The 13,521-nt window shown below is 35.9% G+C and overlaps 5 protein-coding genes across 7 annotated transcripts; 3 read left to right on the forward strand and 2 right to left on the reverse strand.

Annotated features, from left to right (window-relative positions):
* Window positions 1-194: 194 nt before the first annotated feature.
* Window positions 195-5,535, forward strand: LOC124446117 (N(4)-(Beta-N-acetylglucosaminyl)-L-asparaginase-like). The gene is made up of 10 exons (XM_046996931.1): window positions 195-755; window positions 892-1,030; window positions 1,561-1,717; window positions 1,979-2,036; window positions 2,599-2,637; window positions 2,940-3,028; window positions 3,788-3,803; window positions 4,289-4,356; window positions 4,438-4,545; window positions 4,608-5,535. The coding sequence occupies exons 1-10, from the start codon at window positions 641-643 to the stop codon at window positions 4,761-4,763; spliced, it is 945 nt and encodes a 314-aa protein (XP_046852887.1). The 5' UTR covers window positions 195-640; the 3' UTR covers window positions 4,764-5,535.
* Window positions 5,536-6,128: 593 nt separating this feature from the next.
* On the forward strand, window positions 6,129-8,009 carry LOC124446412 (melatonin receptor type 1A-like). Its single transcript, XM_046997260.1, has one exon. It carries the CDS (start codon window positions 6,377-6,379, stop codon window positions 7,643-7,645), a length of 1,269 nt encoding a protein of 422 aa, XP_046853216.1. The 5' UTR covers window positions 6,129-6,376; the 3' UTR covers window positions 7,646-8,009.
* Window positions 8,010-8,702: 693 nt separating this feature from the next.
* LOC124446413 (DNA damage-regulated autophagy modulator protein 2-like) lies at window positions 8,703-10,229 on the reverse strand. Of its 2 annotated transcripts, none has more exons than XM_046997261.1 (2): window positions 9,780-10,229; window positions 8,703-9,350 (listed from the first exon to the last, which is right to left on the reverse strand). In XM_046997261.1, the coding sequence occupies exons 1-2, from the start codon at window positions 10,122-10,124 to the stop codon at window positions 8,940-8,942; spliced, it is 756 nt and encodes a 251-aa protein (XP_046853217.1). In that variant the 5' UTR covers window positions 10,125-10,229; the 3' UTR covers window positions 8,703-8,939. The 2 variants fall into 2 exon arrangements, with proteins under 2 accessions (XP_046853217.1, XP_046853218.1); XM_046997262.1 differs by having other exon boundaries at window positions 9,102-9,350; window positions 9,824-10,229.
* A 354-nt stretch (window positions 10,230-10,583) lies between these two features.
* On the forward strand, window positions 10,584-11,830 carry LOC124446628 (DNA damage-regulated autophagy modulator protein 1-like). Its single transcript, XM_046997473.1, has 2 exons — window positions 10,584-11,022; window positions 11,116-11,830. Exons 1-2 carry the CDS (start codon window positions 10,681-10,683, stop codon window positions 11,542-11,544), a joined length of 771 nt encoding a protein of 256 aa, XP_046853429.1. The 5' UTR covers window positions 10,584-10,680; the 3' UTR covers window positions 11,545-11,830.
* On the reverse strand, window positions 11,817-13,440 carry LOC124446627. Of its 2 annotated transcripts, XM_046997472.1 has the most exons (5): window positions 13,235-13,440; window positions 13,034-13,155; window positions 12,727-12,929; window positions 12,503-12,561; window positions 11,817-12,331 (listed from the first exon to the last, which is right to left on the reverse strand). In XM_046997472.1, the coding sequence occupies exons 1-5, from the start codon at window positions 13,328-13,330 to the stop codon at window positions 12,137-12,139; spliced, it is 675 nt and encodes a 224-aa protein (XP_046853428.1). In that variant the 5' UTR covers window positions 13,331-13,440; the 3' UTR covers window positions 11,817-12,136. The 2 variants fall into 2 exon arrangements, with proteins under 2 accessions (XP_046853428.1, XP_046853427.1); XM_046997471.1 differs by having other exon boundaries at window positions 11,817-12,561.
* Window positions 13,441-13,521: the final 81 nt, after the last annotated feature.

Raw genomic sequence — 13,521 nt, forward strand, 5'->3', positions numbered from 1 at the left:
AATTGACGCCAGAGTTCTCACGCGGTCGCTAGTCAAATATGCGCTGTTTCACAACACTTTGCGTCAAGATTTTTCATCCAATAGGCTAAACCTAAGCCACTGCAAACCTAATCGCACCCATTGAGTTCTAATTACTATACAGGTCAGCGGTGTAAACGTACCTTAAATCGGTTAGTAACTGTAATTATCAATGAACAAAACTGTGTGTCTTGATGAGATTTTTTATTTTAGGTATTGGGATTCATAAGATTTTGTTAAATTGTAAAATTGTGGAAAACCGTCACTGCGAACACTTTTTGCAACTCGGTGAGGAAGAAAATCTTCTCATTGGATCTACATCTACCTAGGAACTCGAAAAGCGAATTTTTTATAAGTACTATTTACCAGTTTACGATAAAAGCAGATACAGGTTCACATTGGTTATCACCATAGTTATCACCACTGTGGTTATCACTGACAAAGCTGACCATCGAACTTCATGTAATATCATATATTGTGGTAAAATGTTTGACATTGGTTTGTGGTTGTAAATACGCAACCTTAGCAATTCAAGTCATTGGGATTTTGGAAACTAATGCACATGCTTCCAGAATGTTATAAATAAGCGTCTTTGTAAGTCGTTTACGAAGCATAAATCCCCATGTGTTCTTCGATCATTGGTACATGGTCATTCAGCCGAATGGCCGTCGAAGAAGCATTGTCATCTTTGGAGAGAAACGATGACATCATACGTGCTTTAGAGAAAGGGATCAATGGTCTGTTGCTTAATTTTTAATTAAAGTCACTTTTATTTTATTTTCATGATATTTCCATAGTCACATGATGGACGAAGAGTCTTCTAGTTCTACAAGAAAACAATGACAGATTTCTTTGTTATTCATCACCTTTTAGTTGTGGAAGATGATCCCAAAACTGGGAAATACGTTGTTGGGCGTGGAGGATTTCCAAATGAAAATGGAATTTTAGAATGTGATGCAGCCATAATGGATGGCAGAAAATGCAGATTTGGTGCAGTTGCTGCTCTTCAAGGGTGTGTACAAATATTTCCTTATGTACTGTTCATAACAGGGTTGTGTGGAGGAGAAGGCCAAATGGGTCCCAAGCTTGAAGGCTAGTCATAATGATGTACAATGCCTTTCTGGCCAAACATTTGTTTTCTATTTTTTTGCATAACATTGGTATACACTTGGAGAAATGATGCTGGGCCAGAAAAAGCAAATTGTTGCCCACCATTAGTTTGCTGCAATTGGAAGATTGCGTGTAAGCCAAAAGATTATAAAAACAACTTGTTCCTTTTGTTTTATTTATGAAATTTTCTTTTAACTTTTGGTTGCATTGTAGAGATGCTTGGATTATTTATAGAAAGTTAGTACACATGTAATTATGAATGGTTATAGCACGATGTGTAACTGGGTTTTAGAAACATGAAGTAAATAGGAAATATTTTTCATTCACTGGTTACTCAATTGCTCAGTCAAAAGTCAAAATTTTAATTCCAATACTAAACATGAACTGTGTACACTTTTAATTGTTGAATGAGTTATACTCCTTATATTGCAGGGTTGCTAAACCTTTCTCAGTTGCAAGACTTGTGATGGAGCATTCACCACACAGCATTTTAGTTGGTGAAGGTGCAAAATTGTTTGCAACACAGCAGGGGATACCAATATTGAGCAACATGTCATTGCAGACAGAGAACAGTCTAAAAGCATACCAGGTGAGTTGGGACATTGCTGACAGACAATTTGTTTGTGGATTTGTTACATTTGCATAAACATGGACCATAATTAAGACTGTCATTTAATAGACAATGCAATATGGATAAAGAAGGGACTACATTTGAATTCAAAAATTATTTGTGCATTCCTTAACAATTCTTGTAAACAAAATTGCTCTAGCAAAACTTGTTGCAAAATGTATAATATTGATTACAGTTAACATGGCAACTTTTTTTGAATTAGAAGAGTTAATCTTGCAGGAATACAAGCATGAAAATATGAAATCCAGGCAGACAGCATCATCTCATGATACAATTGGTAAGTACATACATCATTAAACTGACTCAATGCCAGAATGGTGTCTGGAAAGGTACACATGAAGATGGGAAATGAATAGCCCTACTTGTAAAATGATGATCATCAGTCTAAGCTCTCACAATTTAACAAACGACCAACTAACTAAACTTTGCCATCTGAAAATTTCATACTTCAACAAGTAAAACTTATGTTTGGCTAACACCCTCAAATGTCATGCAAGAGCGGTCGTGAATGACGCCATTAACTTCAATTTTCTTACCATATCGACGTTATCAGACCTCTCGTAAGTGGAAACTGGTTTTGGGTCATTGCCACTATGTTGTTACATTCATAACTTCTTATAAGCAAATGCCTCCGTGAGCGGACGCCAGTTCCTTGTCCCAAAAGTCTCTGCATATGTGAGGTTTGACTGTAGTATTCTTCCTTTACTCGAAGCGAAACAAAAAGCCATCGACCATTTCCTTGTTTGCATGTTTGCTCCGTGAAACTAGTTGTAATATCAACACTCTCTTGAAGATTCAGCATGCCGTGCAGCAGTGATGATGAATTTTTCTTTCTGTAGGTTTGCTGCTAAGAGATTTTGATGGTAATATTGCAGCAGGTATCGTTATTCAATCATGAAAACTTATTTCGGTTTATCATCTCATAAACCTGGCATAAGCATTAATTCATTCTCTAGAAATCTATTGTTTTACAATTTAAAATTGATTCTGTTTCGCCCAGCCACGAGGTAGCAAAACCTCTTAACATTTATAAATGGGCAAGTCACTCGTCATAATGCGGATAGGGAGGGAATTTTTATAACGCTGAATAGTTCTCATTTTATCATAGAATGTTTTCAAGATTACCATTTTTTATGTATTCTTTGTGATATAAGTTGATGCGATTTATATTCATCTATAGGAACTTCAACAAGTGGCAAGCCATTTAAATCCTGCGGTCGCGTGGGGGATTCTCCGCTTCCCGGCGCTGGACTTTACGCTGACAACGAGGTAAGGTTTGTTTGCGTATAGTGTGTGTATTTTCAAGTGGCTGCCTTGTTGCTCGACAGCGCGTTATAGTGAAAAAAATTTATGACGATTGCATGCTGTAATAATTTATGAGCACAAAAGGACTTTTGATTGTCTGACCTTAGGAACTTCTCGGATCGATTGCCTTATATAATAGAAGTATGAAATTTTTAATCGCCAACATTTTGCAATTAAAAAATACGGAGATGGTCTGAAGCTTATTTTAAAGTTCTCGTCAAGCTCTTTCGAATGAGATAAACATCCTATCTCCCAAAGTATTAATTCTCTTCTTTCACCTTTTCGCTTACTACAAAGCAAGGTCATACAACGGTTTGTGCTTATTTAAAGTTTATTCATACAAAGAAGTTGCCGTTCAAAATTGATAATGTTTCATCTCAATGAACTAAAGCCTATTCGATCGTTTTAGTAGCTATGATTTGAGCTGGGAAAACTCCTTTTCATTTTGAAAAAAAGTTTAATTTGCTGCGCAACTGTTATCCGTCTCCTTCTTCGTCATTTTAAAAATAAGTGTAAATCATATGTAAAAATCATCAAAATTTATTTACATCTAATTCATAAGTAAGATCCTACAAGATCCTATAGGATCTTACAAGATCTTACTTACAAGATTTCTACTAGTAGCTATAATAATAATTTGATAGCAATGGAACGTGGACGAGTTTCGATAAATACACGAGTAAAACGTCTTGAACAATGATTGAAAATATTGTTTAACTTTAGGGTGGAGCTGCTGCAGGTCAGTGAATAAACGCATGAAAATTTTGACATGGCTCGTGGTGCTGTATTTTTTATAATTTAATGCCTTAAGGTGTAAAGAACGCACCCTTTTCGTGCAACAACATCAGCATTTTGAGACATACGCTTGTGTTCTAATCGTTCACTCACACGTACTGAGTGCATTGTGGTTTGAAAATCACTTTAAAACTATCTGGACGGTATCATTTGATTGTAATAATGTTCAGCAAAAATCTTGCCATCGATGGAGTAATGCCATTGATTGGTAGGTGCTCAATTTCTGTGTTGCACTCAGTTTGTTTGAATGTGAGTGTGGTTAAATTTTTTTTCATCTTATGATCGTATTTGCCAGCACTGATGGCGTTGAGCGAGGAAAATTTGTAATTTGCATGTTAAAACCTTAATCGTTCAATTGTACAGTCGTGTGCACATTTTCCCGAGCTTGCTTAGCGATTTGAATGATAATTTCTCATTGATTACATACAGCAACTGGTGATGGCGATAATATTTTACGTTTTTGTCCATGTTTTCACGTTGTTCAGCTTATGAAAAAGGTATGTAAGTGTGATGTATGATTTTTCGTGGCTCTTAAGACCCTACATGCCTTATCATTGAAATGGGGTTTTCCTTGCAAGCACAATATGAGCCCGAAGAATGCCTGCCGAACTGTGATCGCTGATATCTGGAAGCGTGTCGGACAAAATGAAATGTTTAAAATGGCACTTATCTCCATGAATGTCAACGTAAGTTCTTCACATATTATAATTTTAGAAAGTATTTTGATAAAAATACTTTTCATTCAAAGGGTGATATTGGCGTGGCCAGTACTGTTGAAGAATCGTCAAACCATTACGGAAAAGACGCTTTGCCTGGATTTGCGTACAGCATTTGGAACAGTAAGCAGCAAGGACCGCCTAAAGTTGTTTGTGAACCACCTATTGTCTTTGATGATGTCTACTAATGAATTTTTGTTTGTAATTCGTACAAACGCCAGATTTTTGGTTGTTTGGTAGTCAAATCGGTTTTTGTGAGTACAGGGTCTTTTTTGTTGGGTTGCGTCACCCGTTCATTTTTTACAAATGAAGAATTAGACTCTGAGAAAAAAGACAATGGACTAAATAAACAAAAACTGGAAACGAGGTGCACAGACCATTATTAAGACTGACAAAAGAGCAAAAAATAAAAAGGAAAAGCAAAATACCGTAAGCCGTAAGCGCTCGCGGTCCATATATTCTTCCATTTGTTTCATTATTTACCTGGTCTTGCAAAATAAGAAGTTAGGAGCTGATAAAAGAAGGTATTAATGAACAAATAAACACTTTCAAAAATGGTGTTAAAGGGAATTAGCTACCCTTTTTTAATGTGCAATTACAGCTTTCCAACAGTACAGTTATTGCATTCTCAAAAAGCTGTAAATTGCTATTACCAAATTTATCAGTGCAATGACAGATAAACTGTACTGCAATCAACCAATCACAGCCGAGAAATATCCAAAGTATATTATTATATTCATTAAAAATTAAAGTTTGTATTTTGAAAAGAGTTATGTAAGACATTTATGACGTACAAATGTTTATAAAATTCATATTTCATGTATTTAAAAGAGCAAACTATCCCACAGAGCATAATAATGTTCTTTTGTAAAAGTGCAAACTAGATTATACGTGCTTTTAGGTGCTTGCTTATGTTGGTAAACCGCAGTTCAATTTTAAATTAAAAAAAATACTACTGAATGTTGCTGCCTGCGAAGTTAATGACTGGTTTTCTTTCTTATCCCTCTTATATCTACGTCATACAACTAAGTAACTGCGATAAACATCGTTTTTCAGTTGAATAGAATAATCGGACGCCTATGGAGCATGATGAATGCATGTCGAGAAAATTCAACTATAACTTATGCGTGTTTTATTCGCATTTCTAAAAGTATGCACGACTTGCATCATGAGAAGATATTATTATTGACCGTAGATTTTTTGTATCCACGTTTATACGTCTTTGTTTGAAAACGCGTTTCGGCGATGAAGACTTCCTATTCAAGAAATGCATGTCTTTATCAAAAAAAAATGACCTGAAACACTTATACATTGAGGGGCATTTTTAGCATCGTGTATTTCAACTTCCACACCGATTTGTGCATGTCTGAGCTTCATAAATCTTGGAAAAGAAAAAGGAAAAAACTGAAAAAGGTGTAGTACAAACAAATGACACAAATAATAAATTAGTAATGAGCGCTATTCATAGCGGATAGGCATAAAATAGCAGTTGCGGCTTTTTGACCAAGGATCACGACCGTTTACAATCTCGGTTATACGCAAATGACTCAAAGAGTTACAAAGACATTGACGCGATGTCACTGAAAATATGGCTAGATTTAAAAACTGACGTGATGTAATAATGAAATAGAAAATATCATTCGTCCCACTATTCTCATAAGAGTAGAACAAAGAGAAAATTGTTATTTTGTGGTGCTGTCCAACAGCGAAGACGAGAACCCTATTTGAATACTGACGTATTGGATACATATATTCATTCGTTTTAAAAAATTCGTGCCATATTTCTCATGTCCTTTGTGGAATGAACACGACGTTCGGAAAGTTGTCATTTGCAACTAAACTGTGGGCGTCCTTTCTACTTATTTTTCTCAATGTATTTACAATTCTAGCCAATTTACTCGTAATCGGAATAGTTTTGGGCAATCATCGACTACGCAAGTGCACAAACTATCTGGTCGTCAACCTGAGCATTGCAGATCTTCTGTTCGCGTGCATTTCGTATCCGTTTGCCATTAGGTCCGTTATAAATGACAAAGAAAATACAAATCACGCTCTGTGTCAATTTGTCGGTTTTTCCGACTCGTTCTACGCCACTACAGCCTCATTCACCATGGCAATCATAGCCTACGAACGATATTATTCGATAATTCACTGCTTACACTACGAAAAATGTATGATGAACAGGAATACGAAGCCCGTTATCGTTGTGGTATGGGTGACATCTTTGATTATTTCTGTAGTACCTCTGCTGAACTGGGGTACCTATGGCTACGAAAGGCATCAGTACAAATGCACTTTGAATTTAAAAAAAGACAACGGGTATTTCTTTTTTAAGATAATTAGCACGTTTTTAATACCGCTCACAGTCATGTCAGTATGTTATAGTTGGATTTTCGTAGTCGCCAAACGCCATGCGGCAACCATATCCACAATCGAAATTCGCGTTCAAAACGAGCTCTTAAAAGGTGGCGTTCAAAAAAGTATTGTAAAAAAGAAATATCACACTGGCACAGTTTTCATTACAATTATTGTTCACGTTATTTGCTGGCTTCCGATAAATGCACTGTATCTTGTAAAAAATCTTTCGCCGTCCACGCGTATTCCCAACCTAGCTATATCGATTAGTTGTTTACTTTCATTCCTATCAAGTGGGATCAATCCAATCGCGTACGCCCTTGTCACAGGCAAATTTCGAAAAGGATTTATGAGAATAATTAGGAAGGTTCGACTGAGGCGATCGTCATTGACTCTTAGGAAAACGTCACCTGCTACATGGACATTATCTAGTGCTCGATTTTCAAGGCGTGGCTCAACGTCAAACGCTAAAATCTACCGAAGCGAGAATAATTTGGAAAGAGCCGTTGATGACAGGTCCACAACGGCTAGACAATCTGGGGCTTTGTTAGACATTAAGAAACTAGAGAGAGGTCAGCGTGTTCTAAGTCCCATCGAAGTTAACGTCGACGATAATTTTCTCACCGTACCGAGGTATATATTGCCTTCAGAAAGAGTACCGATTTACAGTGATGTTCATCGCATTGGTAATACCGAAGAATGTTGTAATAACTGAAAACAAATATTTTCCATTGTTGAATTCAAGTTAAAATACAATACTTAGTGAATACCAAAAGCCAAGTGTAATCTAACATGATGCAGACATGAGCGTTTTTATAAATCTCAACAATTGGGCTCTCTCGTTTCGATCATCATACTAGAGGTGATGCGAAAAGCGTTGTCATAAAACTTTTTGCTGTGATTGGATTATGTCACGTTCGTCCTCGAACTATTGCCAAGTTTGCATTACAGCTGTTGAATCGATAGACATAATTAATAAATTATAAACGTTCTTTATTCACTAATAAAAAACACAAATTCACTAAAAAACAATTAACTATTAAGCATTCATTAAAACTTGCAGTGTTGGTGTTGTGAAATGCAGAAAGTTTGTGTTGTAGAATGTAATGAAATCAAAATTTTTCAAAAAAATCGATCATGCGCCATGTGCACTCAAAGACGTCGAGAATATGACATGCCCAATTGTGTAAGAGCCACGTCATTTTTACGTCGTTTTCACGTCGTCAAAAGCCATAGGTCGTGTCTGATAAGCGCTAATTCCAACATTACTCGGTGCGCAGCATTAACATGGATGAGAAGTGATGTGGTAAATGATGGTTCCTGCATATACGTCATACGTACGTCAATACGTCAGAATTACGTGCTTGCACAAGGTACTTGTTTGCTGCGCGGCTTGAACTCGGCAAACTTGGCAATAAAGTGGAAAAGTCCACATACCTCGAACAGCAATTTGAAAGTTAATCATCAGGAATGTAGTATACTCCATGTTTTTGAGGGGGTTTGGGCATAAAATTTGCTGACAAATAGAGAGTGGCATGGTCGTGGTTTCAGCGTATGTTTCTAAGAATGTATTGAAATTTCTTTAAAAATCATCAATAGAGGAACAATTTTTGCCGATGGAACTATGATGGGGTGGGGTGGGGGGTCTGGCACCCCCAGGTACCCTCCAAACGCGACGCCCCTGTTAATCATTAAACTAAATATTTAATACCTCAAGTGTTTAACTGTCACGTCATATATGACTAGAAATCCGCAAAAAATTTACAACGTGATTCTTGTTCTATTTTATATATTACTTTTTTATTCAAAATGTCTGGTTGAGGTCTTAAAAAGATCCCATGTACTATACACGTCAAAAATTATCATATTTTAATTGCTAAAAATTCCTTTTCCAAGGATTATACCATGTTCAACAGTTTGTCATTTCAAAGTTATAAAATAAAAATGCCCTCTTGTTAATGTAAAATTGCTCTTCTTTAAATTATACATTGTTCACTGTATTTTTCACACTAAGACACTGGAATTGGTTCATAATCATATGGAAAGCGAACAAGATTGATTTCCAATCTTCTCCTATGCAACTCTTTTGCAAAAGTCAAAATTAATATCAAAAAATGAAGAACAAGAATCCATTCAAATGCATTTCCAATGACATGAAGCTTGTAGCCAGGGTCATTTGAGTTCCAATAAAATATATCACCATGCCACAATTTTTGCGAATAGAACTTCAAAATAAGAAAGATAAAAAGACTTGCAGTTGAAATCACCGATACTACAGTCCTGACCACGCAAAGAGTGGTTGATACCAAATGAAATTTTCTCATATGATAAGATATGATTACTTGACACCATGCATACAAATTGCCGACAACAAAAAAAATAACGGCTCCAGCATCATGTGCATCCAATACTTGACTTTCCTACAAGAATTTGATAAATGACTTTGGACTATTTAAGTTTAAACATAATCTTGTGTCATGTGGTGTGTACATTACAAAGGGGAGGAAGAGTGGTCGAGGAGGGTAATGGAAGAGGAGAGTGATGGAGGATGATGGAGGATGATGGAGGGTAATGGGTTGCTACAACCCACAAAAATATATTAACCAAATAACCAATTTATAAAACTATAACTCCACGGGAAGACATGTCTAGCAACAACCATACTTGAAATGTGTTGAAATGTCGCTCATGAATATGTATATTTTAATCCGTCATTTTAAAAGAGCTGCATTTCATTCATGAATATATAGCTCTCATTTTCCGACTGCATATTGTGAGCAACACAATGAAATAACTAATTACAATTGTTGGTTTGTAATAATAATGCAACATTCTACTGTCATGCTTACCGAAAAATTACCAACTATACTGGCACCAAAGATAGAAAACACACCGAAGAAGGCACTATAATGGTTCAATTTCAATGTCACGCGATTTCCGATCAATTGAGCAACGTCGCGTTTAACCTGCATGTAACGAACGCCGACAACAGCTATTCCAAGGAATGTCGAGATATTTACCAATTGTGAGAATATATTGCTCTCGGGAGGTTTTGCAGCCGTGTCACTAATGGCCGGGAAAACTGGTACTATGTCGTGTAGCGCAACTGCAACCACGAACGAAGCACATACAGTTATTGATAGCAAAGCAGAAAAGCAAATCGGTAAGAGATCGGCAGTACAATAGGCCCCCATCACGATTGGTTCAAATGAATAATAACTTCTGGCTTTTTAAGTCACACGCTTTTTGAAAATGATTTCACAACTAAAAACGTACACGCTACAACACAGGCTAATCAAAATTACGTCATTTTTGCATTATTTGCAGTGATTACTTGTCACATGATTAACAAGTGATGGCGTTTTCTGAGAATTCTGGCCGAACAGGAAATAAATGTCAACGAGACAAAAACATAATTTTGGCGGAGGAATTTTTAAAAAAATTGTGCGCGTATTTAAAGTTCAATTCAAAAAAGTTTTACTTAAGATGTCGAGCAAAGCTCATACGTTTCATAGCATTTTTTGCAAAAAGCGAATATGAACAATTATACAATTTTTACGAAATCTGTAGCAAAACTGTCTACGTTTGGTGGATAGAAACAAGTCTTTATTGTAAAATTGCACAATCAGGTGATCACGTGCGCAAGTTGCAAACATTGCTAAATACTTGTAATTTTGTTTGGTGATTTGTATTATACCAGTTGTACCACTCGTGGGTTGTATACATTGCATTCTGAGCGAAGGATTAAGAATGATTTCGAATTGTCCGCAATATCTGCCCATAATATTTACATTATTGCTGACACTGTCGATTATAACTTCATTTCTCATAGCCGTTTCAAAAAGCGATGTCACACCGTGGTTCCCAACGATCAGTGATACGGCCACAAAATCTCCAGAAAGTAACATATTCTCCGAGTTGGTAAACATCGCCACCTTTCTTGGCGTTATCGTAATTTACATGCGATATCTTCAAGTAAAACGGGACGTAGAATGGGTGGAAGGTAGCCGAAAAATATTCGTCGCGAATAGAATATGTGTGGTCTTAGGTTTTATTGCAATATGTGGGTCCAGCTTGGTTGCAAATTTTCCGGTAAGTACAATTACCCTGGAAGTGTAGTAACTTGCGTGAAAAAGTGGGTTAATGCATAATTTACTAATTTAATACTTCTACCATTGTTTACAGGAAACTCAGGTTACTACTGTCCACCTTATTGGTGCCTTTTTGCTGTTTTGTTCTGGAAATATATATGCGTGGATTCAAGTATGGATATCATTCAAAATGAAAGAAATAGGTTTGGTGGGTTCACATATCTGTTTTATCCGACTTGTACTTTCTGTTATATCAACGCTTTCCTTTTTGGCAATGCTGGTATTGATGAAATTTGCCTACAAAGATCATAACAAAGGTATTGTTTTGCGTTGGCATTCAGATGAATCTGGATTCAAAGAACACATTGCAGCCGATGCTATGGAATGGGTAATGGTAGGCTCATTTCTTCTTGTGTTTCTTACTTTTACCAAAGAACTGGAAAACAGTCGACTTCAGGTTCGTCTGGTTAGGAGTGAAGATCGATATGAATCATTAACAAATCAAACAGAAAATAATGTTTGATTATTTCTTCATAATTCCAATGAAATTTATAGATGAAGGTCTCTAATGTTAACGAAATGCTTCATATTCATTATAAAACTTTTGAGAAAGATAGTTTCACTTGATATTTGCCAGTTTTTTGAGATCCTAAAGAAACTTTGGCATCTACTAAACATTTATAAAGTGCATTATTGTGTTATGTTAAATTTGGATGTAGTATTAATTATACTTGTAATTTTGACACATTTTTTCTAGTATCATTTAAAGGGAGAAAAATAAAAAGGTGAATGTTATGAGTGCAAATTTATCAAAGTTGTATAATTTGAATCTATTGATAGCATGTTGCATTCCTGTGACTTTTGTACATTTTACAGTTCGCTGAATGTTTCAAACATTAAACCAATTTTAACTCAAGCATGCTGGTCATACTGCATATTATAGTTTTACTACATAATACCAAGTCAATCATCCTCATGTTTTTGATATAGGTAATCTTAAATTTAACTAGAACTGGTATTTCTTAATTGGGGTTTACTTGTTGAAGTCCAAAATCATGCTGTGATTGCGGCTCTCAAAAATTCAAAGAAGAAAGGTCACTGACTGTCTGGTATAATTAGGTCCATATTTCACCAGTCAGAATTCCCCCAACCCAACCTGGAGCCACAGGCGTGATGAAAAACTCCGCAACAGGATTCATCTTTCCTTCACCTGCTATGTATATTGTACTTGGTACCATCAGGTTCTGAAGCCATGTAAAGAACGAAAGTTCTCTCTCGTTGTCATATTCTTTTTCAGGACGGCCAAAAACCTGGTTTAAGCAATAATCTATATCTGTTTCTGAATGCTCAACTAAATGAAATGGTATTTTTGTCTCAAAATTTGAATTGTATGCATCCAGTTGATCTTGCCATATTTCATCATGGAATTGAAATATCGTGCTAAAAACTGTTTCCTTATCTGGTATAGGTTCTGTACCTACCCAGGGCATAAGAACTATTGATAATGAATTGCAACCTTCATTACTGGAGCATTCATTTCCTATGAAAGTATAAGATAACAATGTGATGTCATTTGTCGCCACTAGTCTGCAGATTTTTACTATTAAATTCAAGAAACAAATTCAACTAGAATTATTTATGAAATCAAAAGAACTTGTCAAAACAATTGAAGATTGTAGTATACAAAAGGAAGTATCATCTTTACCACATTGTAATCCAAATTCCACCACCCCTTTCTTCATGTACATCAATATCTCAAGTGATCTGCTCAGACCCTGTAACTCTTGAACATTTAGCGACAATGGATTTAGTTCATAGGGAACAACTACACCACACTTCCACATGGAAGGAAAGGGTTTGATCACATACGTCTCGTTTTCATTGTATTTTTTTCTAAAGTAGCAATACCTAAAAAGTATATTATATAACAATGCAACTGCATGTTACCAACAGAGTAATATTAAGTTGTACACAATATGTTATTTTATAAACTATCTTACTCTTGCTATTACCATGTTTCAGAATTTGACCACTCGCGTAATGGCCCTTCCAATTTATTTCGATCGTTTTCTACAGTGACATCGAAATTCAGTTGAAGAAATTTTTTCCAAAAGTATTCGTCCGACAACTGCAACTGTCGTGAATAAAAAAACTTTCGTGATGTTCTATGAAGCTTTTAATACATTTAACAGACGGGAAAAGAACTTTTTAACCTTCCAAGATTTGCACACTTGCATACAACGAAGAACATCGCGAGTCTTCAAACCGCTAAGCATAATTTCACACAAAACATCATAGTTTATAAACATCTTGAACACGGCCACTGATTGTGAACAGTCAAATAGCCACGAAATACACAAAAGAACGTTACCTGTCAGATACAAACTAATGAAACTTGTATGATTTCCATGATTTTCTTTTCTCCGTACCGGAAGTTCGTTTGCAGAAAAAAATTGTTAATAAACCGGAAATACGATCACGCTTCATTCGCGCGTAAGTT

This window comes from Xenia sp. Carnegie-2017, unplaced genomic scaffold, assembly GCF_021976095.1.
Source record: "Xenia sp. Carnegie-2017 unplaced genomic scaffold, XeniaSp_v1 HiC_scaffold_22, whole genome shotgun sequence".
Lineage (NCBI taxonomy): Eukaryota > Metazoa > Cnidaria > Anthozoa > Malacalcyonacea > Xeniidae > Xenia > Xenia sp. Carnegie-2017.